This window comes from Centruroides sculpturatus, unplaced genomic scaffold (genome assembly GCF_000671375.1).
Source record: "Centruroides sculpturatus isolate CEXI.00-Female unplaced genomic scaffold, Cexi_2.0 scaffold1, whole genome shotgun sequence".
Taxonomy (NCBI): Eukaryota; Metazoa; Arthropoda; class Arachnida; order Scorpiones; family Buthidae; genus Centruroides; species Centruroides sculpturatus.
This window is the reverse complement of record NW_019384326.1, coordinates 2482618-2507788: the sequence shown is the minus strand read 5'-3', so window position 1 is coordinate 2507788 and position 25171 is coordinate 2482618. Positions and strand designations below refer to the sequence as shown.

At 34.7% G+C, this 25171-nt stretch overlaps 2 protein-coding genes across 10 annotated transcripts in view; one reads left to right on the top strand and one right to left on the bottom strand.

The window, feature by feature from the left end:
- The window catches only part of LOC111628099 (spermatogenesis-associated protein 5-like protein 1), a 43749-nt gene extending 37994 nt beyond the window's left edge, over positions 1-5755 (top strand). Inside the window, exon 10 of one of the 2 annotated variants that reach the window (XM_023371825.1) lies at positions 5420-5755. The gene's annotated coding sequence lies outside the window, so the exon portion shown is untranslated. The remainder of the gene's footprint in view (positions 1-5419) is intronic. The other variant, XM_023371831.1, reaches the window with a different exon arrangement.
- A 3126-nt stretch (positions 5756-8881) lies between these two features.
- The window catches only part of LOC111628045, a 150026-nt gene continuing 133736 nt past the window's right edge, over positions 8882-25171 (bottom strand). For 7 of the 8 annotated variants that reach the window (XM_023371771.1, XM_023371803.1, XM_023371788.1 and 4 more), the window contains 2 exons: positions 11868-14438; positions 8882-9433 (listed from right to left, as the gene is read on the bottom strand). In XM_023371771.1, coding sequence (XP_023227539.1) covers positions 9226-9433; positions 11868-14326 — 2667 coding nt within the window. In that variant the 5' untranslated portion in view covers positions 14327-14438 and the 3' untranslated portion in view covers positions 8882-9225. Of the gene's footprint in view, positions 9434-11867; positions 14439-24875; positions 25021-25171 lie in introns of those variants that run through there. The other variant, XM_023371809.1, reaches the window with a different exon arrangement.

Sequence of the window (25171 nt, the reverse complement as noted above, 5' to 3'; positions counted from 1 at the left end):
CTAGATATGTTGGGTCCCATCCCTCACCACCCAGCTGAACTGATAATGGGCTTGTTTTTAGCAAGCTCATTATGTACCCATGGAGTGAAAAGAATTGCAAAGAAAATCTGTGTTCTGTTCTAACTCTGGCTCTCTTTGTGCCCATTGTGGGTTTGGCCAGACAGCAAGGGAGCAACCATCTGTGAAAAATTTTGAGAAATTGGTCACTCGGATTCGATCCCGGGTCCACTGAGCGGCTCGGCCATCTGGGTGTCCGTTTTCGTTGAAACATAATTCTTTAATGTTTCCTCTTACAATTTATTTTTGAGACAATAAACATTGTTCGTTAATGGCAGCTTTGTATAACACTCCTCCTCCGCCGACAAGAAAATAATGTCAAAGTTATTGAATGCATGTTTAATTTTGCAAATTTTAAACAAAAATTTCACAAAATAGAAACATGGCTTCTTTGAATCATTAAATTACATTATATTACGTTGGTAAAATGTTCACAATAAGTTATTGGCCCAAGAACAATTTCACACTATGATTATCCAGACCGATAGCAAAAGCAAAGCTAAATAGGCTAATTGTAATGGCAAATTTCTGGTAGCTAATCAAAGCACACATTGATTTGAAATGTTGGTTAATCGTTAGGCCAAAAAACTTAAAAGTTTTACAAACAAAATCACAAGTCCATGGATATCATTCTTACTTTATTTAGAGACTTTGTGACTGAAAGTACTGGCCAGTTGACCTGCTACTGCCATTGTGGCATGAAATTCTGATACAGTCGGCACCCTTACAGTTATGACTTATGGATTGCCATTATTTGTAAACAAATGTTGACATCTTTTTCCAAAGTGTTTAATGTAATCTGATCTTTCAAGTGCAATGGAAATATTTTTCATGTGTGAATAATAATGTTAAATACCTATTCCCGAATAAATCATTTGGATAATCAATCTTGGTAAGTTTAACTTCCTTATTATCAAAATTCTTTTACTCTACTGTAATTTATTTTGATTTTTATACAATGAACAAAGTTTAAAAGCAAAAAGTGCGAAATGCTACTTTCTGCGGCACAAGAACTCGCCAGATCCTTCTGTAATGATTGGTTGCATCTGGATATGTAACAATATTCCAACATCTCTCATTAAAACAAATTGATTAACTTGTTATGATGAAAAGTGCAGAAAACATTGCTTCGCAGACATGCGAGATCTTGCATAATATTACTACATGAGGATGTATTTCTTCCAATTTGTTAAATAGTAAACCAATACAGAATGAGCAGCGTGTGAAATAGTTTTGTCTGCAAGTGTACTCTAATTTTTTATTTTTCTTATTAAATGATTCCAATTTTATGTAGTTTTATATTTTTGGGCACCGGTTGGCAAAATACCAAATGCGATAGTTAAAAAAATTCTCAACGTTTTTACGGCATGATAAAAATGGAATTCTAGTGATCTGGATGACGCATCTAAATTGTCAATCTGTTATACAGACTCGTGCAGAGATAGTAAATTATAAATAATCTTGCACGCATCAACATGGTTATCAAATTCGTTTTGCATTTCTAAAGCCGTCTACTTCGACTTGTTGGCAGAGTGGCTGACAAAAGAAAACCGTCTTGTTTTTGCAGCAAGACGTGGCTTTGCCTTATCAATTCGTACAAAGCATAACAGTTTCTAAACAAACATTTCTCCTTTGCTGGATTGGATGCACTTTCTACGATAACAAATCTTTTCTTCTTTGACAAGTAATGAGTGAGACCAGATCCTATTTTGAAAAATTTGGTATTTGTGTCTCACTTTGCTTAGCCGACAGAAACCGAAGTACTGTTGCCAGATTGACAAAACTACACCGGAGAAAGTGTGACGCAAATTTGATCACCGTATTGGCACGTGCGGAACTACGTTCCTAAAATAATGGGCTTGCGTGCAAGGTATTAAAAATTTTAATATTTATGGTTTTTTGACAGCATCTTGTAGTTAATCTGAAAGCAAACATCAGATTTATCTCATCTTAACATCATATGAAATGTACTTTTTGGATTTAAAATATTAAAATTCTCGTGTCTTAGTTGTCAGCACATTCTTTGATGAATTTAAATTTGTTTTTAATGAGGATGATGCTAGATTATTTAATTAATGTTCATGTTATAAATATGATGACTTGCATATACGAATTGTAATCTGCAATTATGTTTATCATAGCCGGAATTCTAGTTATCTTAGGCATTTTTAACCCATCTTTTCATACTACTTAGCCAGTCCAACTCAACTTGTGGTCGATAATTGGTAGCAATAATACGTTAGTGTTATAGTTTAAAGCACTAGTTAATTGTTCACATTATAGCACAGTATTTATCATCCAGTATCGGATAAAAGACGTTAAAGTCCTGTTTATTGCAAGGTCATTTTCTGGTCCCATGAGCAAAGATAGGGATCTTAATGTAAAGCAGTTCAGTTAATATGTAATATGAAAGTAATATGTACTGTAATTTTTAGGACATCGTGAATTTAAACTGGACGAAGACCAAACTTGATTCTGACATCATTGTGGCATTTCTTATTGTATGAAGGACATACAGATGAGTCTTGCTCACTTTCTTTGCTTTGGAGAATGATTAGGCTAGAGTGCTGTTGGAGGTTCCGTTAAAGTGCCTGTGGACCAAACACATGGTATAACATGGCACCGTGTCGCTAGGGATCGGCATCAGTTAACAAGGAGGCAGTGGATGACTGGAAAACAAGTAAAAAAATATTCATATGAATCCAAAACAGATTTCTATCTGATGAAAAGGGATTGTTTTATAGCCTGCTTCCTAATGAGACATTTGCTGTGAAAGGGGAAGTGTTCTGTGAGAAAGTCAAGCAAGGTTTTGTTGAACTGTTTTGTTGTGCTGCAGTGTGTATGGACCGAAAAGCCTCGACCTCTAGTCATTTGACAGATCGGCAAAACCAGGATGCTTCAAAAACATACAAGTCACAACACTTTCCTCGTGATTATGCTGCAAAGGCCACATCCTGGGTCACAACACAACACAATTTTCCAACACTGATTTGTGAAATTAGACAGACAGATGGCTGGCTGTGCTATGTTTCTGAAAAGCAAAGCTGCCCTATCATTAAATCTCTACCTGCATTACTATAACCAATTAATAAACTCCAAATACCTTTAAAATGCAGTCTATTTTAAACCACTTATCAAACGTTTTCGGTCAAATTAACAGACCTTCTTCAGGATCGAACTAACAGAATTTAAATTTGCCAAACAGAAATTCCAAAACTTATGTTTTACAATCTTCTGTTAGTTCGATCCTGAAGAAGGTCTGTTAATTTGACCGAAAACGTTTGATAAGTGGTTTAAAATAGACTGCATTTTAAAGGTATTTGGAGTTTATTAATTAGCTGCCCTATCTTCCATCAAACACTAGACCAGGGCATAATTCACCAGTTGAAAAAGACTTATCGAGGACAACTGGTAAAATATTTAGTGTGTCATCTAAAAGGCAAGAACACCTTGTCTCCAAAATGGAACATTCTTGAAGCACTAAGGGATGTAGCTTATGCCTGGAAAAATGTTTTCCCCAAAGTGATTTCCAATTGCTTTAGGAAGGCCAGTTTTATCTAAAATAGTATAGATGTGGAAGATGAGCCAGATATGGCCATGAAGATCCCAAAGAAGAATGGATAACTTTACGGGAAGCATTAACTCTTCAATCTGATTTTAGAGACTGCATCCAAATTGATGATGAGTCGGCAACCGGCAAGATTCCCAGAGAAAGAATTAGCCAAGAAAGACATTAATATCGAAGGAGAAATGAAATAGAGGCAATAGATGACATAGAAGTGGGTTACAGCTTGCCACCAAAAGCACATGCCAAGAAGATACTGGCAGTGCTGAAAAATGTGTTAACACATTCGACTGTTCACCAGAACTTTTGAGTCACTTCAACAAGTTAAATGATCTTGTAAAGAACACAAATGCATAGTGATTCTTTTTCAAATGACTTTAAAACACAACTTGCATTAAAATACACCACCTTTAAGATACATATTTTCACTAATAATGGCATGGCACGGTGCCAAAAACATCTTGAATGAAACATAGCTGTGATTTTAATTAGTTATTGCTTGTTTGAGTCTTGGAATGGCTTGGGGAATGTAATGCAGCCTGTTGTTATTTGCCAGGTTCATACTAACTGAATGTTATGAAGTGTACAATTTTTAGTCCCCGAAACTTCAAAATAAAGGTTATACTGTAGTTTAAATTGCTATCAATTATACATCAAATAAATTACTACTAATTAATAATAATAAATAGATATGTAACTTGGAGATTTATTGTTTTAATGTTAGAGTTGGTACAATTANGTGTCAATTAAGTATAATAATAATAATAATAATAATAACTCTCTCGCCAGTCATAACCTTGCTGTGGTGAGGGAGCTCAGTAATTCTGATGAATCACAGAGCTACGCCAGCTGGAGCATCTGCTCTTGGTAGGGTCACCCATGCCAGTGAGGTCTGTGGGGAGAAATGAAGCCAAGAGTGACTGAACCCATATCTGTGGAGATCTAACCACAGTGATATCACGATCCAAGTGTAACACCAGCTTGGATGTTGCTCGGGTTAACGAGGTCTGTGCTCGTGAGTTAGGCAGAGATTCATGCTTGAAAAATTTGTCACAAACTCCCATGGCCACCAGTAATGAAAGTGGCACTGGTCCAAGTATGGCTACTCCAATGCCCACATTAGTTTTGGGAAACCAGCCTAATTTTTTCTGTGTCTTGTTTCTGAGGTAAACCATACCAAGAGATGAAATGGACATTGGAAATGAACAAGTTTATTGTCCGTACTTACTTCACCATCATAAAACTTGAAACTGACAAGACAGCATAAAGACATCAGTTACATCATTTGTTTTCACAACATTAACCTCATCTCGCTGTGGAAAGGGATCAAAGAGAACAATTATACATAACAATTTTATACCACAAACAAAGCTAGAACATATCAAACAACAAATTACAAACAATTACACCAACAAACAAATACTCCCAACATCAACAACAATCACATTATTCATCAGACTCATTACATTATCCATTCTACTGTAAAGTACTATATTATTTTTCTGCCTTTCCAACGATTATCGACAAGACTTTGTGCTGGAAATAGCCATTACCTAACGGGTACTTCAAGCGGATTCGCGTTAATGTGCCAGGCCTGGACTTTAAGCGTGCACCAAATTAAAGAANTGTAGTTTAAATTGCTATCAATTATACATCAAATAAATTACTACTAATTAATAATAATAAATAGATATGTAACTTGGAGATTTATTGTTTTAATGTTAGAGTTGGTACAATTATAATTTCTATTAATTATAGTCTTATTTTTGCTTACTCTGGTTGTTGTTATTGTTATAGATGAGTTCCGGTAAGCAGATTCCACCACATACAAACCCCAAAATAAGGTTCTGCATTGCTAACACGCGACCTAAATCCACTTCTATGTGAAGACGACTGAACATCTTAATGTTGAGATCATCGTCAATTGGAAATTGTTATGGGGTATGTAATTATTGTGGTTGAACAGATGTTAGATGGCGCATCTCAATCATTCTTGTAACGACTTGTATCTACAATAGCCATTGTAATATTTATAATTACAAAAAGTGAAAATGATTACCAAAAACTCAAAATGGAAAACAATAAAGGGATTATTGAAAAATTCAGTAGCATATTCCTTGAAGAAATCAAATATGGAGTTCTATTCATTCTATCTCTAACTGCATTACTATTTAACAAAAATTCACTATACCTTTAAAATGCAGTCTAGTTTACATCTGTCCTTTAAATTAGAATAGAATATTATATTTATTCTATTCATTCTATCTCTAACTGCATTACTATTTAACAAAAATTCACTATACCTTTAAAATGCAGTCTAGTTTACATCTGTCGAACGTTTTCGGTTTGATTCACAAACCTTTATCAGGATCGAATTATCAATCGAAATATATTTCAAATTTGCATAACGGAGATTCCAAACAGCAGTTATTATTACCCGAGAAGCATGCAGTGTACACCAATTGATAGAGGTACGTTCATAAAGTCAAATGAGTTAAATGAGAATAATGTCATCATTATTCTTATTTCGTTATAAACGAATCGTTCAAAAAGTCTAACTAAATGGCTGTTTCTAATATCGAAGATATGAACATTGCTAGTGTAGCCTTATCCAAAATATTTTCCTTAGATTGCTTCGGGTGGACAGTTATTTCTATCATTTCACCTTTTAATTCTCAGTTTAAACACTCGAGTAGATTTAGAAACATCAATATCGTTGGCTGCCATTTTCTTAACGAAGTGAACTAACTCTTTCCTTCGTTAGAATTTCATTCGAAACGTCATCGCCGCAGAGCATGCACACTGAGCAAGACTACTAATTTTAGAACGATTCGTTACTAATGCATTTAACTTGTTCGACTTTACGAACGTACCCAGAGTAACCATCCGAGTTTTGTCTCCCATTCAAATGTCTCGTCATCTAGTACCTTTAGGGAGTCCATAAATGAAAATGGCATCTCTGCAGCAGAGAAGTTTTTGTGTTCTGCACGACGAAGTCGGAATCACTCATCATCGTGCAACACGAGTAGTTGGTAGGAGCTGTAGAATTGTGGCTGCTGCAGGAGCGATAATGGGTATACCATGGCGAGCATAGAAAGAATTTGAGGTATTAGTTGGATGTGTGCCGTGCAATACAAGGTAAGTGTAATGAGCAAATGTGAAATTTGGACAGTCTTCCAATGTTTTAATGTAAACACTGGCTTTAAGCCCCATTTTATTGGTCTTTTATATAAATCAGTTATGAAAAATAACCTAATATAATTTTCATTTTCACAAAAACACAATTTCAAATAAGGCACCATTTAATTAATAAATCACACATGATCACAGTTACTGCATTTTTCATGTAGACTTTTCGGGGGGAAAATATTCTCCACGTTATAAGACACACCCTAATTTTCAGATTGAGTTTGATTTGTATATTCTAAAAAGTAATCAAAATACAGTATTTATTTTAATTGGTATGAAATTTGTTACTTTTTCAGAGAGGCCAGACTATATATATAGAATATTCGGAAATACTCTTAACAGACTGCGACTGGTCTTATCCATCTCTATTAGTTTATCTGCCGCAGTCCTTTAGGGCTATTTTGGCTTATCTCCGTCGTAAATTTTATAGCCACAGATGCTGGCAATTTTTGCGTGCCTATTTTTTTTTTTTATCATCATGGAACATTTTGATAGCTAAATGAGAAAAATGGAGGATGTCGATAATACTGTGTTTATATTTTGTATTTTGAGACAAACTTTGTTGTTAGTAAAGAAGAGAAACAGTCAACTTTGTAAAATCATAAATATTTAAATTCTTGATTAATTTTTATAATTACAATGAAGTGTATTTTGGCAGTTCTTTGATGATAAAAATAATCTAATCTTATTTTTTTAACAATAGGAAATCTGACACGTGCAAATGGTAGATTTGGAGACTGGGCCGAACACACGTTTCCAGAAGCATCGGTCTTATATGTAACCTCTGAATAGACACACAACTTATTTTTAAATTACGGAACAGAATTTTATCCAAAATTCTTTTAATTAAAAATTCAGACAACTCTTTACGCGACAGAAGATGTTTCCGTACTCCACAAACATGCAACGATGCATTTCATTATGGAAATTTGTTTGGAAGTTTTGACGACAAATACGTTTGGCATCTCATTTAAAATACCATCGAGATACGTAATTTTGCTTTTCTCCTGTCCAAAGTTAAAATCTTTTAGTTGAATTTTAGACGTGTATTCTAGGTAGTCAAATTAGTGTAACAAACAATTGATCATTTTATGCTAAACTTTCTTAGTCACTGGCTTGACTCGGTAAGGTCCTCTTGTTTCTGTCCTTGTTGTTTTTGTAAGTTTACATATCTATTGTTGTCTTCTCCCACCCCATATCTTACCTTGTATTACCAATGTTAGAGTTGGATCCTAAGATATTGTTATTTACTTAGTGGAAAAAAACAGTAGTTACTCTGATTTTGAAAAAATTATCCTCTGTAAGTGCCTATTCTACTATGGTAAACCCCTACTTTGCAATTGCCAACAGTTCTGAGCAAAAGTGGTTTTGCCGTATTTTCGATGGTTCTACACATGATATCCTGTCTCAATGTTGTTCTCTCGCCCTCTTTTCTTACTATTCATGTTTTGCAACCATACACAGGCCAACCAGATGACATTTTAGTATTATAAAGTTTCTGATTTGGTAACAAAAAAATTTGCACAAACTGAATTTTGCTTCAATCATTCTAGAGTTGGTGTGTGTGGATGTGTGTTAAGCTTGTTTTTATATATCTGTAAGTAAAAATGTGCTTGGAAAAGTTTGCTCTGTTTTCTGAAGCTCAAGGAGAATTTCTCTAAAAATGTTTATAAGAACATATTTATAAAAGATTTTTACTATGGCACAAAGCTTAAGAAACATTTGTGCATATATTTGCATGTAATTTGAGGAGTTTGGATTTATCGAGTCTATTACTACTGAGTTATACTTATATAAACTAATTCTGTAATGAAATCAATGACGGTTTTTAAAAATTAAATCCAACTTACTCAAAATAAATAAATAAAATATTTAAAATCGTCCGTTTTGTGACTTGTAAAGTTCATTAGTTCGATCCAATAGAGTAGAATGTTAAGTGAGACGGTAACGATGTTTGCGTAAACTCTGTGTTTCTCGATTTTATAGCCAACAAGCTATAAAAACCTCAATTAAAGTTCTAAAAAATCTGTCTGAATAAAGAAAGAATGAAACTACTTTCTTATTTTTTTATATATATATATATATAACCACCTTGTTTAATTTCATTTAATCACTTCACAGAGGTAATAGCAGTTTTGCACTACTATAAGTGGTTCCTATTTACACATCAAATGCGGTGGTTAACAGAATGGGGATAAAATACAAGAAAAATAGACTGTTCCATTATCTTTTTTCACATTGGTTTAAATAGACCAAACACTTCAAAGAACCTTTTTTTTTTTTTTTATTTTTTTGTAAAGGCTTTGGCATCGAGATGAGGAAACAAACAATGCAGAAAGCTAATGAGATTCTGCTTTCAACTAAAAATCGTCCCGTCGCAGTCGTGTTCCTCCTGATTTAAAAACTAAACCACGCTAGCTCTCTCTTCCGTTGTTGCACCATCTCTTGGCTGCCGGTTCTTCAGATTCTCCCTGCTTGTTGCACGGATCATCCTTTCCCTTTTCATAACGTTTGAACATGTACTTTAGTTGGGGCATGTACGCCTTCAGGTCTACCACAGAAACCAGTCTTTCATTATCCATACATATGTGGCCATGTTGCATGAAAATGTGCTGCTGTACCCTGGAAGAGACAAGATAAGGATTAATGATCTATGCATTTCCGAGAATGATGGCAATCAAAAATTTATGTCTGCCCTCGTTTATGGGGAATAGAATTCTAAGTTTGACACGTTGGATTGTAATTCCTCGCGCCCTACTCCCGAAAAAATTTTATTATTAAATTTCGGTTTGAATTGGCATCTTTCCAGGTCGAAGGATTTACGATTCTCAGAGTGTAAAATTCCTCGGTGGTTTATGGCAAAAATCCGACGCGTCTAAATATCTCGGATTGCCTTCGAAGATGCTATTTATAACATCTTAAGTGCATCTTTTCCAACAAAGTTATTATACAGTTTTTATTTTTGACGATGAGGAATGCGCACGAACCACAAATTAGAAAATGACGCTTTCGTATTCACTAACTGGGCAGTAGCAATACAATAATGGATGGCTATTAATTTTCTATTAAGGTATAAATCAATATTTGTTAATTATGTTGAGCAGAGGTGGTCTTGTTTACCTTATTAAAAGTGATTTTCTGTATTAATGCAATACCTTATGCACTTGCCATCAAAACAAATACAAAAAATATCTTTAACACTTTCTTTTTGTATCAATCAGGGTGTAAAAAAGTCAGCAGAATGAATGTTGTTATTCTTTAAATGACAGAATAACGATAATTGTCAAAGAAGGACGGCGACGATCGCTTCTTTCTTCTGCAGCCGAGCAGAACATAATTACTCTACATGTACGAACCTATTGATTTATTACTGCCGATCAATACAAATTACTATAACTACATTTTAAAAATGAATAAAACAATTCTATCTATTTTAATGTTTTTTCAAGCAGAATTCATTTAAAATTTAACAATAAAAACAACAACAATTCAGGGGAAAAAAACCTTTTCGAGAAATGAAACATTCGAGAATTTATTCTCATAAACGTGGCAATAAAAACTTGAATCGATTTGGAAATAAAAATGATGCAAAAATTTATATTCCAGGTAATGTTTTCATGAGGATGGCCCTCCGAATGCAATGGAATTTCTATAGCAAAAACTAATTTTAGTTTACAAATATAGACCAAGAAGTGATTCTTAATTTTTCACGTGGATAAATTCATTTAATGAATTATTTGAGTCCAAAGTATTACATCAATATTTAGCATTAAATAAGTTATTCTGTTCATTTGGAAGTCATGTGAATGGAATAAATTATGAACAGCCAACTGTAGCGAAACATAATGAGTAATTAATTTATGTGCCCTGCTCCAATGATGATCCTAATTACTATTTGAAGTTTCTACCTTATTAATGCTCTGCAAAATGCTAATTAAGTTACTGCACTATTTATTTAATATTTTCGGCGGCAGAAGATACATGCACACAGATTTGATAATACGAAGTATGGAAACTGTTAAGTTACAATACAAATGCAACAAATGCTCTTTACTCATGCTTAAATACACTTGCAGAAGAGCACAGATTTGCCCTCAAACAAAATTATAATCATGTTTCTTTATACTTTATTTAAATTTGTCATCTGTTTTGAAGGTTAAGTTAATTTTAAAACATTTGCATTTTATTGGAAAATATTAATTTTTTCCTGCAGAAATAAAAATTCCAAATAAGTCTCCAGACAATTCGCAAGCTTTACAAACTCTATCAAATAAAACTGGAATGAGATTATGAATTTTGAAAAGTAAAGGAAAAGAATGCAAAGTGGATAATTTGCATCGTGTTTACACATTTTCCATTCAAACTCGGCTACAAGTCCATAAAAGTTAATTGAATTAATGGTTTTAAACAAATATTCTGATGTGCTTCGGCAGCATCTCCCCCCCACAACTTTCTCAGAGACGACAAGATTTATTGATTCGGCTACCAAAAAATCCGAGAGAGAGAAATATTGATCAACAAGTGCCCCCATCTTTCATAAACTTTTATCTAAACCTCCACTTGGTAAGCAATTTCTGTAACTGAGAAAAAGATTGGAATCTTTTAAGATTTAAAAATTAAAAAACACTAATTGTAGATTATGTTCTTTTTATCAATCACAATATCTGTTATTTATTTGAGAATTGCCTAACAGCTTTTTGAACTTTCGGAAAGTTTTTCCTACTTCGTATACATACAATTTAATCCAATTTTAGCAGAAAAGAAATTACTCATTTAAAATGCAAATGTTCAAGAGGCAAAAAACTTTTTCAATTACAATTAATTACATTTTTATGTTAATAATATGCTATGCATTAACCCAAAAGATCAAACAGTTTAAAACTGCAAACCTACAGAAAGAAGTCATCTGGTATGTGTCGTCGTGTGTTCTTAAATATAAAATCAATTTATTCTATATTTAAGAAATCAACACTTAAATGTAGATCAAGATCATTTTCAGTTTCCGCTTGGAAAAATGAAAATTATCAAATAAGAATATAAAAGAATGTTTACTTACCTGCTGCATTCATATAATCTGACTCCCAGAACACTCTGTAGGACAAAAACAAACGATTGAACAGATACGGGAGGAAACAGTTTTGCGACGACATTAGTGACGGATGTAACCAATTGAGAATTGTATACATGTGGTTCGATATTTACAGCCGGAATCTGTCTTCCTTCCACCTCCACCATTTGAATATGGTGGGGCAGCCTTTCTGCAATTTCCATTCCCTGCGGGAATGAGTTGAAACTACTTAACTGATGAACAGGATGAGGAGATTGCTGCACTTTATTAGGACTGCCCAAAACTCTAGAGTCAGGAGACGGCGGTGGACTACACAAGTCGATGATGTCTTGAGTTCTCGGCGTTAATACTTCATTCAAACTGCTCGATGCAGAAAATAAAGTACTTGTCGAAGCCATCGGTACCTGAACAGTCAAAGGTTGTAAAGGGGAAGACTGAGGCGGAGTGGGATAGTGTGGCGGTGGACCCACGGTGAAATGCATTCTCGGGCTGCTGACGTACCTGTCAGATAGCCTGTCGTCTTTTGCTAGGAGTGCTCGCAAGTGGAAATCTTTCTGAGTAGATTCTTTTACCGGTTCTTTTGGTTTCATGGCCCTGGCCAACACATTGGCTGCTGCAGCATCTAAGTCTGTTGTGGAAAGTTGAGACATAGAATCTCTGTTATCATCCATACCCATGACAGATTCTGGAAGACTTCCAGCACCTCCATTTCTTTTTGCATCCGATACATTTTCTGTTAGACTGTGTACACCAACAATTAAAGGTACTGCTTGTTCATTGTTACCAGAATGATTTGTATGTACAGAGGAGTTTTGTTGGTTAATACTAGCCAGTCTATTTGGATGGAGAGGTGGAGGAGGACCAATATGATGTTGCGAGGATAAAGCACACTGTTCAATACCATTGCCATGTTCATTGTTCCCTACCTGATCTTCAATTGATTTGTCTCCTAATCTCACTAAAGGAGGTGGAGGTGGAAAAGATTTATCCCTTATGGGCGATATGAGTCTCTCTCCCTCATTACCAATACCACCTGACGCATGGTGCGTATCTGAATCTCTCAATAATCCGGAATGTGATAATGAAATGGGAACCATCGAAGTATTTATTCCAGATTGCCTGGAATCTACTTGTGACGAATTATGAGTTGAAGGTGGGAAGTAACCACTTGCAGGAAGTGCAGCAAACTGTCCATTAACGAGAGGTGCAAACATGATGGGTTCGTCTTCTTTCGTTTGACCCCATCCTAAATTTCCAGATGGTAATGAGGATATATGCATCCTTTGTGACGAAAGTACAGAATCAAAATTTCTCTGTATTGCCTGCTGTGAAAGTACATCATTACTATTTCTCTCACACATATTATCAGTATTAGTGTAGAAGTGGTGCTGTAAATTGCCCTTTTCCCTGAGTTTTTGCAGTTCCATTTCATTTCTGTACAAAGACTGTTGATGAACAAACGGTTGCGCTATATCTGAAGATCGGAGAAATCTTTCCCACTGTGTAAATGGTGCCTTTCCATTTTTGATATATAACAACTGTCCTGAATCAGGCCACCATTCCTGAAGCTCTGTTTCTCTGAGAACGTCTTTGCACAAATCTTCCAAGCAAGAAAGTGATCCTCCTTGCTTGAACTTCCTTAAATCCATACCTGTGACATTACACAGAAATCGTAAATAGGATAAATCCCACTCACTTATCGTCATACTTTCTGTTAGTGAAACTGGAATTTCTTGTTGGACAGATATCAGGGGCACATATCTCTTTGTGCCTTTGCGGAGATATGGAATTAGGGATTTATTCAATATGACAAATCCACACTTGTCTTTATATGATTGATTATTGTTTGATGGAAATAACTTATTCCGGCACGTCTCTAAGAACTCGTAAAACATGCACGTGTCCTGCAGTCGGACCACTACATCTCTGGTGGTAAAAGATCGATATCCAAACTGAAATTCACAATGATGACCATTTATCTCATTTAATAATTTAGCCTCATTTTCGGTGATGTAATAACTCCTGATGTTCGTGCAAGTGAAGACCATCCACGGCAAGCTGTCCGCATACCTGTTGATGATTTTACTCTCCACCATTCGTACGGCCAGAAACCTCTCTTCTCCCCGAAGAATGAATGGTAAATTGACGCTGTTGATAGTAGTCCATCCGAATGCTCCTCGAATACTGGCGGCGTCGATGGGCGGAGGATGCGTTTCTTGGGGAGGACTGGAATGGAGGAGTTTCGCCACTGAGGTATTTCTGGCCTGAGACTGGGAATGGACAGGGGTTCGAGGAACTGGACGAGTGGTTGTGCTGTTACTGCCGCTGCTGCATTTCTTCTGCAAATTGTATTCATTGTCATCTTTACGTTCTTGTTTTACTTTTACACCAGATTCTTCTTTTGTTTTATGCTGGAGACAATTTACAGATACAGACAGATCTGCCATACTAGTCCCATGTTAATAGAGATTATATGGGTAGCAAACACTTTGGATACAAGGCATTGCACTTCCATAACTTCAGTTCAAATTACAAAATCTGTTTACATTTTGACATCATCTGTAAAAACAAACAAAACAAAAAAATAGTTATAATTTGATTCTTATATAATGAAAAGTGGCTTAAATTCTTATTTTTTAAATGAAATTAGAGGAAAAACATAATAAAAAAGGTTTTCTAAAATTTTTCATTTCAATGTAATTAAAAACTTAGAAAAATAATTATATAACGTTGCAATAATAAAAAAAAAAGCATGGAAAAGTAAAAATTTCCGAGGGGAAACAACATGAATCTGTTGAATAAATTAATAGGAATTTTTTAATACTCTTTCCGTGTCAGGGGATTTACGAGAATTACAAATTTTGATTAAACAAATCTTTCCAAACAGAAAACAAGACGATTAATATCGATTTACATATACTACTACCGGCAGATTGAATATTTTTTCCTGCATTAATAAACAAATGTCAATCATGCACTTTAAAATCCTCTACAAATCACATTAGAAACATTTTAAGCTTAACAAAAATATCCTGTTTCTAAACTCAAATAAAGCAATAACTCTATATCTTCATAAATAGAAAATTTCTGAAAACTTATTTATATATACATATAACATAATTGGAAATCGTTATTACTTAATGCAATCTCACTATTTATTATTTCTTGCTATGCTTGTCACAGTTTTGGACATACGATCCTTTTATCTTGTGTTTTAATGTCCGACAAACTCCAGAACAGTTTTGCGCAAAATTCTAAATAAGTGGAAAATATGCATCAACGGTGATGCTACACCTCTTGAGCTTCCCGAAAGCATTTTCTTTCCATTAATTAAGAAAAACTAAGTGTAATTTTATCATAGCTTTGAAATGGATACATCAGCTCCTCATTGGAATTAAATCATATGCCTCTGTGTCCTTATAGTTTAGTATTTAAAATGTCTACTCTGACTTATACCGTCGTCTTTGTTCAGCAAAATTTACGAAAGTCTATCAGAAAAAACACAGTCTTTACACAGGTGAAAAATAAAGACTGTGTTTTTTCTGATACACTTTCTTAAATTTTGCTGAACAAAGACAACTGTATAATAAATCCTGTTAATAAAATAAGTGAGTAGACATTCCTCATTGGAATAATATACTTTATTACAGCTTCTAATTTTTAAGCCTGTAAATGGTTGAGATTGACATAAGATGGCACATCTTTAAAAGAAAGAAGAAGAAAAAAACAACAGGAAATTAGCTCATAAATTCACTTAAAGTACTAAAATAACCTTAAGCAGCATACAACATTAAGAGTACCTTGTTAATCAGTGGCACACAATTGTAGGAAATAAATATTAAATATCAAGAATACTAGATGACAGTTTTCAAAATGGACCAAAAACAAATAAGGATATATATATATATATAACAATTCAACAAAGTCTAATTAAGTTGGACACTTTGCAATTAGCATAAAAATAATTTTTTAAGTTACATAAAATAATAAAAATAAGACTATAAAATAGCTTCACTTATACAGTAGTGTAGTAATTACCTTGTAATCACTACACTACAGTTGCATGAAGTTTGAAATCAATTAGAAAAGCTTTTTGGAGCTTCAATAATTGATTTCAAACCTCATATTTGGTTGATTACCAGTACATTAATACACCGGTTTGACATTACCGAACAAGAATGTCGACTCGAAAAACACTTTAATTACTTATTAAGTGACAATTTCATTATTTTCTGCCCGTCAAATTTATTTCTCGGATAATAACAAGGTTATCTTTTTGCTGCAGTACTGATGGTCGTTTCGAGTTTCTGCCCCCGCCGGCCCGAAATTGCTCGAGTTCCAAAACAGAGAATTAAGCCAAACGAATCATTTATTTATATCAATAAACGTATCGGATAAACTAATCCACAATTTAAGCTTTCTCGAAATTCATTAATCATCATTCAAACTTTATTATAAATCAGAATTTGATAACATAATTAAGAGAAAATGACACATTCAAATAAAATAACCCTTAATCACCAAACAAATTTAACATCCAGACTCAATCTAAACAATCACTCTAGAGAACATCAATCATTTATATTAACGGACGACTGTGTCAACTCGTATCGCATATAAATGGAAGAAGGTACCATTTCAAGTTCACCGCACAATTTACACTTCAGAACCGTCGCTTAATTATCTGAAAAAGTTCAATAATTACTCATAATATGCATACTTTATGCTATTTTTAAACCTGAAATGGTAAAACGGTTTCCTAAATCTGTAATTAAATTACATCCGAATGGTGATTAGCCATCATCTGAGCAATAATAAAATGCGCAATAAAGCATAATTTTAGAATCCAAAAAAATGTCTTTCTTCGTAATTAATTAAACTGTTAAAGAAAATCATTCGTCTTCCGAATCCATCTTCAAAAGTTATTCATTTTAGTTTAAAATTTTATTAAATCTATTAAATAGTTATTGCAGTTTGAGTGAGTTAGGTCACCAACCTACCCATATCAAAGCTAATTAATCATCACATGTGAGCTGTGAACTAGTTTGAAAATACCGTACATTAACAGTGTGGGAGAAAACATTTGTCACGGCACTAGATACAAAATTTCCTCCATTAATAATAAATTATGAGGAGAGTGACTTAATTATTGCGCCGTCCTATAAATAGACAACCTTATGTCAATTCTATGACATTCTTGGAAGAAATACTTCTAATTGTGTAACAATTATAAAGTGTTATTGTAATGATAATAAATGCCAATTCTAGCTCTAAACTAAAAAATAACATTAAATGTAAGTTGACAATCAAATCAGATTACTGTTAAATAGAGTATTGCAGTTTGTAACCTCAAAAATTATACAATTAAACACAAATTTAGAATTCTCAAACGTTGCTTAAAAATCTCAAAGGTTTGTTTCGACATTCAAGTGTAATTCGCATAAAAACTAAAACTGCGATTTAAAATATATTAATATTATCTTAATCGACGATAAGGCACAATATTATGAAATTGGAGAAAGACTTAGTAAGATTATTCAACTTATTAAATGTACTAAGAACAGGAAATTGCCATATTATAAACCGAATGTACAAATGTAAAGAATTAAAGTAACAAAATGACATTATCAGAACACAGTTGAGTACAGTCTAACCATGACTGAGCTATTAGGTTACACACAAATTCAATAAATTGTATTTATTGCCATGTGCATCTGATTATAAAATTAATGAAGAGTCTAGAAAATGAGAAAAAACTGCGTATAAAAAAATTGGGTGTATTATACAACTTATTTCTATGTCTTTAATAAACTTTAGTTCATAACGAGTAAAATTTTGAAAAATCTATGAAGTAAAATAGCACAAGGGAGAAGGAAGAGTTCATTTATGCAACATATAAATTTATGAGAACATTACATTATTAAAGGTTATTATTAAACTGCATGAGCTACTCAAAGGTATTTTATTTGGATTAAGAGCCGTTCGTTCTATCAATTTTTAATCAACTGCGTGAATACCGCTTTCCGTCAAAAACTGTCAGATAAATCAATATAATTGCAGGTGTTTCTCTATTGTTGAGCAGACGCAGTATTGTATATTCATAGCATATTGCCATACAGCTTTTAAATGCTTTGGGTGTTTGGCAAACTATATTGCTATTGTAATATGTTCCGTCGAAGTGCTAGCGGTCTCATTTTTGTATCGCCATTCGTCTCGGTTCCGGTAATAAGATACAAAGTGTTAGACTTGTTTTGATAACATTTGTATTATTCATTTTTTAAATATTTTATTTATTAAATTCAAAAATTTTATTGATAATTCAAACAGGAATTTTTACACAGTTGAGTAGTCAAGCCCATTGTTTTTCAAGGACAAAGGGGAAAAAATATATGATCGATGAATGATTTCTTCTAGTATAAATTGATTGTAAAAGCTCACTAATTCTGGAATCCACAGAATTCTTTATTTTTGATGGCAAAGGAACCCTTTTATACAGTCTCTCTCTAGGATGGTTTTAAAATTGATTTTTTTTCCCACATCCCAGACAATTGAAATTCCACTGTGATGTTTTATTATATCCACAACAAAGTAATATTGTTATTGAAAAAATGCCGAAGATGTCGACGAATGCGCAAGAAAATTTTTTCCCCTCTTTTCCTATACAAAACAAGATTAATGTTTTTAGACCATCATTTTTGCTCTCCTTTTTTTCCTCCTCCTTTTTTTTAGTACAATACAAATATTGTAATCCTTTCAAAATTCATTTGGGATGAAAATAAATGAAATTCTGTTAATCTTTTGCTTACTGTTTCCCATGCCGTAATTCTGACCGACTTTTAACTTCTAATTTACAGGCGCAACCTGTAGATATCCTTTAAGAGAAGCATGACTACTCATCAATCAACTGATGACAGTCTTTTTTTCCCCTCTCTCTCTGCTTTTCATACTTTTGCATGTTATCTCCACTTTTCTTAATTCTTCATTTTATAACAATCTCTTTGGTCATGCTTCGGCTATTCCATTTTACAATGGTGACTAACCAAATTAATAACCTAAGACTGCATGAAAATAAAGTGAAAGTTAATCCAAATTTCTACGTAATTTCCAGAAAATTAAATTTAACCCGGTCGTAGCCGTCATTAAAAAACCTTTTAGCGATTCTTCGATAACAACAACATAATATTTGGACCGCGTTGAGAGTTACAACTCCTTATAAAATAAAGGAATAATTAAGTATAATTACACCATTAAAAACATTTAAAGAAAGAGGGGATAAAAAAAGAAAAACACATTTATCTTTAATAAACTTTTACTAATTATCTCTGGTTGGACAATTAGTCAAAGCTTAAAAAATGCAGTTATCCCCGAAATCATTGTTAATTTTCCAATACAAAAACTGACTTATAATTGTCGTTATTTTATTGGAAACAGATGAAGGAATGGTGCCAGGACAATAATGGAGAACGGAATAACCCATGTACGTCATACTCCGATTTGCCGACATATTATAAATGCACTTATAAAAGATACATTCTAACTATCTTATCAGAAAACAATACTACTTTCTTTGTTTTGGCAGACAGAAACAATGGTTCACTTCCAAAAGAATTGGGAAAAAAGAATTTTTTTTTTTGTTAGGGTTGACAGTTAGTCCTTGACCTACTTCATCTTTCTACCAAATTTCCGACAGCACAGTTTCATAAGAATTGTAACAGAAGTTATAACTGAAATGCTCTTTCATGAGAGAATAATAAACAATTAAAAAAACCAGATGCGTCCATCTTTTACAGGTTTTGTTTTTAAATTAGTAGCAGAGATAAATTGTATTAGACGAACAATGACATTTTAAAACTCATCATTCATCTTGATTAAATCTGTAATGTAAAATTTGTTTAGTTTAACATATTAAAAATACATAAATGTGCGCGCACACATTGTAACAACTTGATGTTAACCAGTCTTTTTTCCTCTCCGAAGAAGAAGCTCGTGATAAGAATTTAATTTGATTTTTTAATTAAGTTGCGAAGAATCTAGATTATTGATTTCGTTTACTATTGAAAATTTAATTTTTTTTTTATTTAAATAGTTAAATTTAATCTAAAAACATTTTTTTTTCTAAATTCAGTAGATGCCACATAAAAATACACTTCAGAGACATAAATAATGCATTTTTCCTGTATAAAAAAAGATGAGCTAAACTGTTTCCTTATATAATTTTCCCTTAGCCTGACCTATCAAAAAATTGCTTAAACTTGTATATTCTTATATCTTCTGACTAAAAAGAAAGATAAATAATTAAGCAAAACATCAAGATATTAAATTAACATCTGGAATATTAAACATTTCGAGCACGTACGTCGAGGAAAATCGAGCATTACCTCAATTTGTCACCACCACAGCTGGATTTAAGCACGTGGCCCTAAGCTATAAGTTGCAAGATGCCCTTCCCCACTGCCAAATTATAATGAATTCGACAAGGCCCTAAGCTACATCCTCGTGGTGAGAGGCCTTAAGCTTTTGCTTGTTTAGCTTCTATGTAAATCCGGCTCTGCCTTGAGCAAAGTAAAATTTGTCATTTGGTAGTTTCCAGATTGTTTCTGAAATTGTTTGTAATAAAAAAAAACCCCCACTAAGATAAAGTGCGAAACTTTCTGAACTGAATATATATCAACAAATAGTGAAAAAATATTAAGCTTAAGTATAAATATATATGTTGTGTGTGTCTGTGCACTTGTGCGTGTGTTGGTTTGTCTGCATGTAAACGCACATGCACACAGACTTGCATGCACACACACAAACACAGAAGTTTTAACAGAATAAAAAAACAACAATCAATCTTCCAAACTATTGACTTAAATCTGTTGTTATTGAATCAAAAACTGCAATTAATTGTATGCTACAGAATTCTATTTCTAATATCACAAAAACAAGATTTTAATTAAGTGTTTCTCTGGAAAAAAAAATTATATTAGCATTTTATAATTTCTGTCAGTGATTTAAATATTAATACATATATTTTTTTCCCTTCATTCTATTAATTATAATAAAAATGTTTAAACAAGATTAAAAATCATCACCCCATTGCAGTTCTAATGACCTTAACTGCGGCATTAATATTCGATACCGGATCGTAACCAATCTCTAGGCTAATTCTCCAGGAGTAATAAAGATAAATCTAATCACTTTGTACTTAATGTTACCTGGCAATTATCTAAATCTGCAAATAATGAATAAAATCTGAAAATTATATCAGATGCAAGTGCAATTTACTTAATTAAAGCGACAGCTCGGGTTTATCAAAACATTAATCTCGGTTCGTCGCCAGATTACGAATGCAATTTTTGCTTTTGGAGTCGCTTACGCAGAGACGAAACCGTTTGGTCCCTCCACAAGCTCGGGAGCAAAATCGAAAAATGATTTCTGCATCAGCACGATGCAGAAATTAAAAACTACTAGAAGCAATCAATTTGTCACATTACTTAAATTTCACAAAGCGCAGAGTTAAAGTCGGAACGGACAGTCCATATTTGTCACATTCTGGGCATTCGGACGCAGAGCGCGGCATAAAAATTACTCTTTAAAGGAGTTAATATAATTTTAATGATCATTCAGGAATTTCATACCTCTGGATCATTTATCGATAACCACACGTTTGCCCGCTTTATTAGTTAAGATCCGGGGGAGCAAAATTAACATATTAAAACGTCGGACGGTCGTTAATGTCGAACGGTAGCCGGTGACGGGGTAAATTTCCAACGGTTCCCCTGGGGGTAAAAGAACCCAATGCCCATAAATTAAACATCAGATACCGGCAGAGGCATTTTGACATATATATTTAACCATTAAGATGATATAAAAAAAAACCCCGAAAAACGTTAAGGGAACACATCCAGTAAAAGCAGCTACAAGACATCAGTTTGCCAAATGAGGAAGAGATGTAGTGGGAGGCATCATCTAGCAGCAGAGATACCAGTCGGTATGACTCAATGCATTTAGGAAACAAGAGATTTATAAAACGTATATAGCTTAACAGCTTCTCTGTAGATTTAACAAATTTGTCGTGGGTAAAGACGATATTTCGGGTGGGCGGTTGAATAACGATAGGGAGCTGCAGGGGTACTTGAAAAATAAATAAAACAACCGCGTTTTTCCCAAATACGTACGAAGCAGGAAAACCCCGAGTCTATCGACATCTGGCAGGAAGCCCAACATTTAAAATATAATTTAATTAATAGTGACGTCATCGCGCAAACTCGCCGTTGCGTATTCCCTTGACGTCATCGATTAATAAACCCCTCGCGTCGACATTTCTCACACAGCGACGGATCGTAACGCAGCGGCGCGCAACGACCGTATACCGAGCGTGACGCGCGCCATTGGGTTACCGCACGCGAGCGTCGCGTGAAAGTTTCTCGAGCCCGTATTTTTTCCGACAAAAGCGGCATTTGTCGCATATTGATAAACACGTGCGGGATCCCGCGGAGTGGCGACTCTCGAACAAACTGGATCTCGGGCACGGACGATGATGATGCTCAAACAAACGGGATTTCGTACATTAAAAAAAGAAAAAATGGCGGGATGATAATTTAATGTGGCCTTCCCGCATACATCTCTTCTGTCCGTAACCGAGCGAGCACCATGAGAACTGGCAAGAGGCCAGGTGATATAGCAAATAAGTTCAATACCCTATTACTCTATCCATCCCATTTAATTAATTCTAATACGGAAAGCAGGTTTTTAGCTGGATAATTAGTCTGGGCTAAACCAGAGAAACGAAAGAGGGGTGACAAACCTCTTGCGCGGATAATATATATATATATAGCTCTTTAGCGCACACAAGCCACCATTCTTTTAATATAACAACAACCTGGCTGAAGCATGGAGCACTTCCGATCGTTATATATCTTTTCCTTTCTTCCAATTTTTCTTAAAATTGGAAGGAGAAAAGAGCAAACTTCATATTCAGCAAACTGGTTACGGGGGAGGAGGAGGAACAACAACTTCCAAGCCCAACTGACGGTTGCAATCACGATATCCGGGGACCTGAGGGATAATAATAACTTTGGGGACTGTTGCCATGACGACAGACCCTACCAGGCTGGAGTGGGACAAGTGCTAACGTCACAGCCATCTGGCGTATGTGTCCTGTGAGAGCGTCAGGAATGTGTATATCCACCTCCTTTCCCTTTTCCTTTCCAGCGGGGCTAGATTTCTGGTCGGTGCCACCCCTCCTTCCCCAGCGAACCTGTTAGTTTGACTGCAATTTTTTTCTGATTGTCAGTTGGAAAAATAAGATATGGGTAGGGGCGACGCGAGGGAAAGAAAATCATAAAAGTTGGAACGATGCCAGTATCGATTTTATGTAACACACATACACACACACACACATATATATATATATATATATATAACTAGTATATAAATTCTTCCACCGGTAATTTACCACCCTCCGACCGATAAGACTGCGGGATTCTTTCGAGATTTTCCACCCGGACGGGAACGAAAAAGAAAGCGGAGGGCCCCACGAAACCACTAGAATATAAGGCCTCCGGGTAGAAAAAAAAACAGGGTGCGCGAGCGAGCGACACACCCGAACGTCACACAAAAGACGGTGAGCGATGACGTCAAAGAATATAATCCGTGGAGCGATTATATTCAGAAACGCATCCCAAAAAGTTATTATTAGAAATTCTCTTACCGTGGAAGATCATATCGGAAGTAAGTGGCGCATTAATACCATTGTTCATCTTTTCGAGTCGGACGACTATTTTTGAAAATAGCCACACGTGGTTGAGCACGTGACTAGAACAACAAAGTATCACGCTTGATAAAACAGTAAAACAATTTCCGAACCGTGCCGCTTATCTTAATATATATAAAATATACAATTTGTCACCAAGTTTTAAAGAAATTCTGGAAGGTGAAAAAAGAGGGCAAACGAAACAATAGGAAGGAGTCAGGGTCGTTAGAACCAATTACGTTTGAAGTTCTTCTTTATTTTTTTATTTTATTTTTAAGGAGAGGGGGGGAATATGTGCGACGACTGTTAATGCAATCGATACTTTTTGGGGTGAAGACCTCTCGTCCCCAATTACTCACAATTCGTGCTTTTATTGAAAGGGCAGGCCCATTAAAGGAGTGTTTTCTGAAAAGAATAGCCCCGGGGAGCGACTTCTATCCCGGGCTCTATATAAAGCCCGCATGTACCGGTCACGTGAGCCGCAAGCATGTGTGACGCCCGGGTTTCACTTCAACAGCGGGCGTCCAGATGCTTTAACGAACGCCCGAATCCCCCCACAAGTATGCTAATTCTGTTAATTACCCACCGAGCTACAAAAACACCATAAAAAGATCGCAAAACTGTATACGCGCACGCACATTAAAACGGCAAAAAAAAATCACCCAAAAATTCACAGCGATTTTCGTTAACCAATTACAAAAAAGAATTTTTTTTGTTCAAAATTTAAAGTTAGCCAATCGAATCATTCGACAAAGGCCGTGACGTCACCCTCTCCGGTACGTCCACAATGAATTGCGTCGTCGGAAAACCGCGCTCGACCAATCGAATCGAGACACATGTCGACCGTCACGCCGTTTCGACCAATGGCGCAACGCCGGAGAAATCCGTTAGCCAATAGACGCCGGACTTTCACTCTTTTTAAAAAAGAAAATAACCGTCTCTCCGGTAAAATTAGCGTCGCAACTCTCGGTTTGACGTCAGGTGGGGTTAAACCAATAAATGCAATTGGCGCGGAGAGATTCGCTAATCAATTAACTCTCTCCAAATTTAATTTTAAAAATCAATCGGCCGCAAATTCGCTTCGTTAGAGGCGCCAAAAGAGCGCGCGCTCCAACTAAAGTAATCAACAGGGGAAAATCCGATCGCCATTTTTAATCGATTGCTGCCATATATATATATATAAAGTTATATCGATTATAGGCGTTATCTGGGGTTGAGAAAATAAAGCAAACAGTTGGATTTTTATCGCTCCTTACGTGAAATAACGGCCTTCTCCTCCCTTTTTACTTATTTTCTGATGTCGATAATACAACTTTCCGTAAATACTGCAATCAAATCGATCGAAGAATTTGTGGAATAATCGATTAATCCTTTCTGACGTCACCTCGCCTTAAAACACGGCAAAACTGCTCAAAAAATAAAATAAATAATTAAAAAAAATCGATCTAATTTGTTCCCATTCTTCTACATATACACAATTTATCTAAAATCAATTTGAAAAATTTCGCTCGATATATATATAAATATATTATTATTATTTATATATATATAT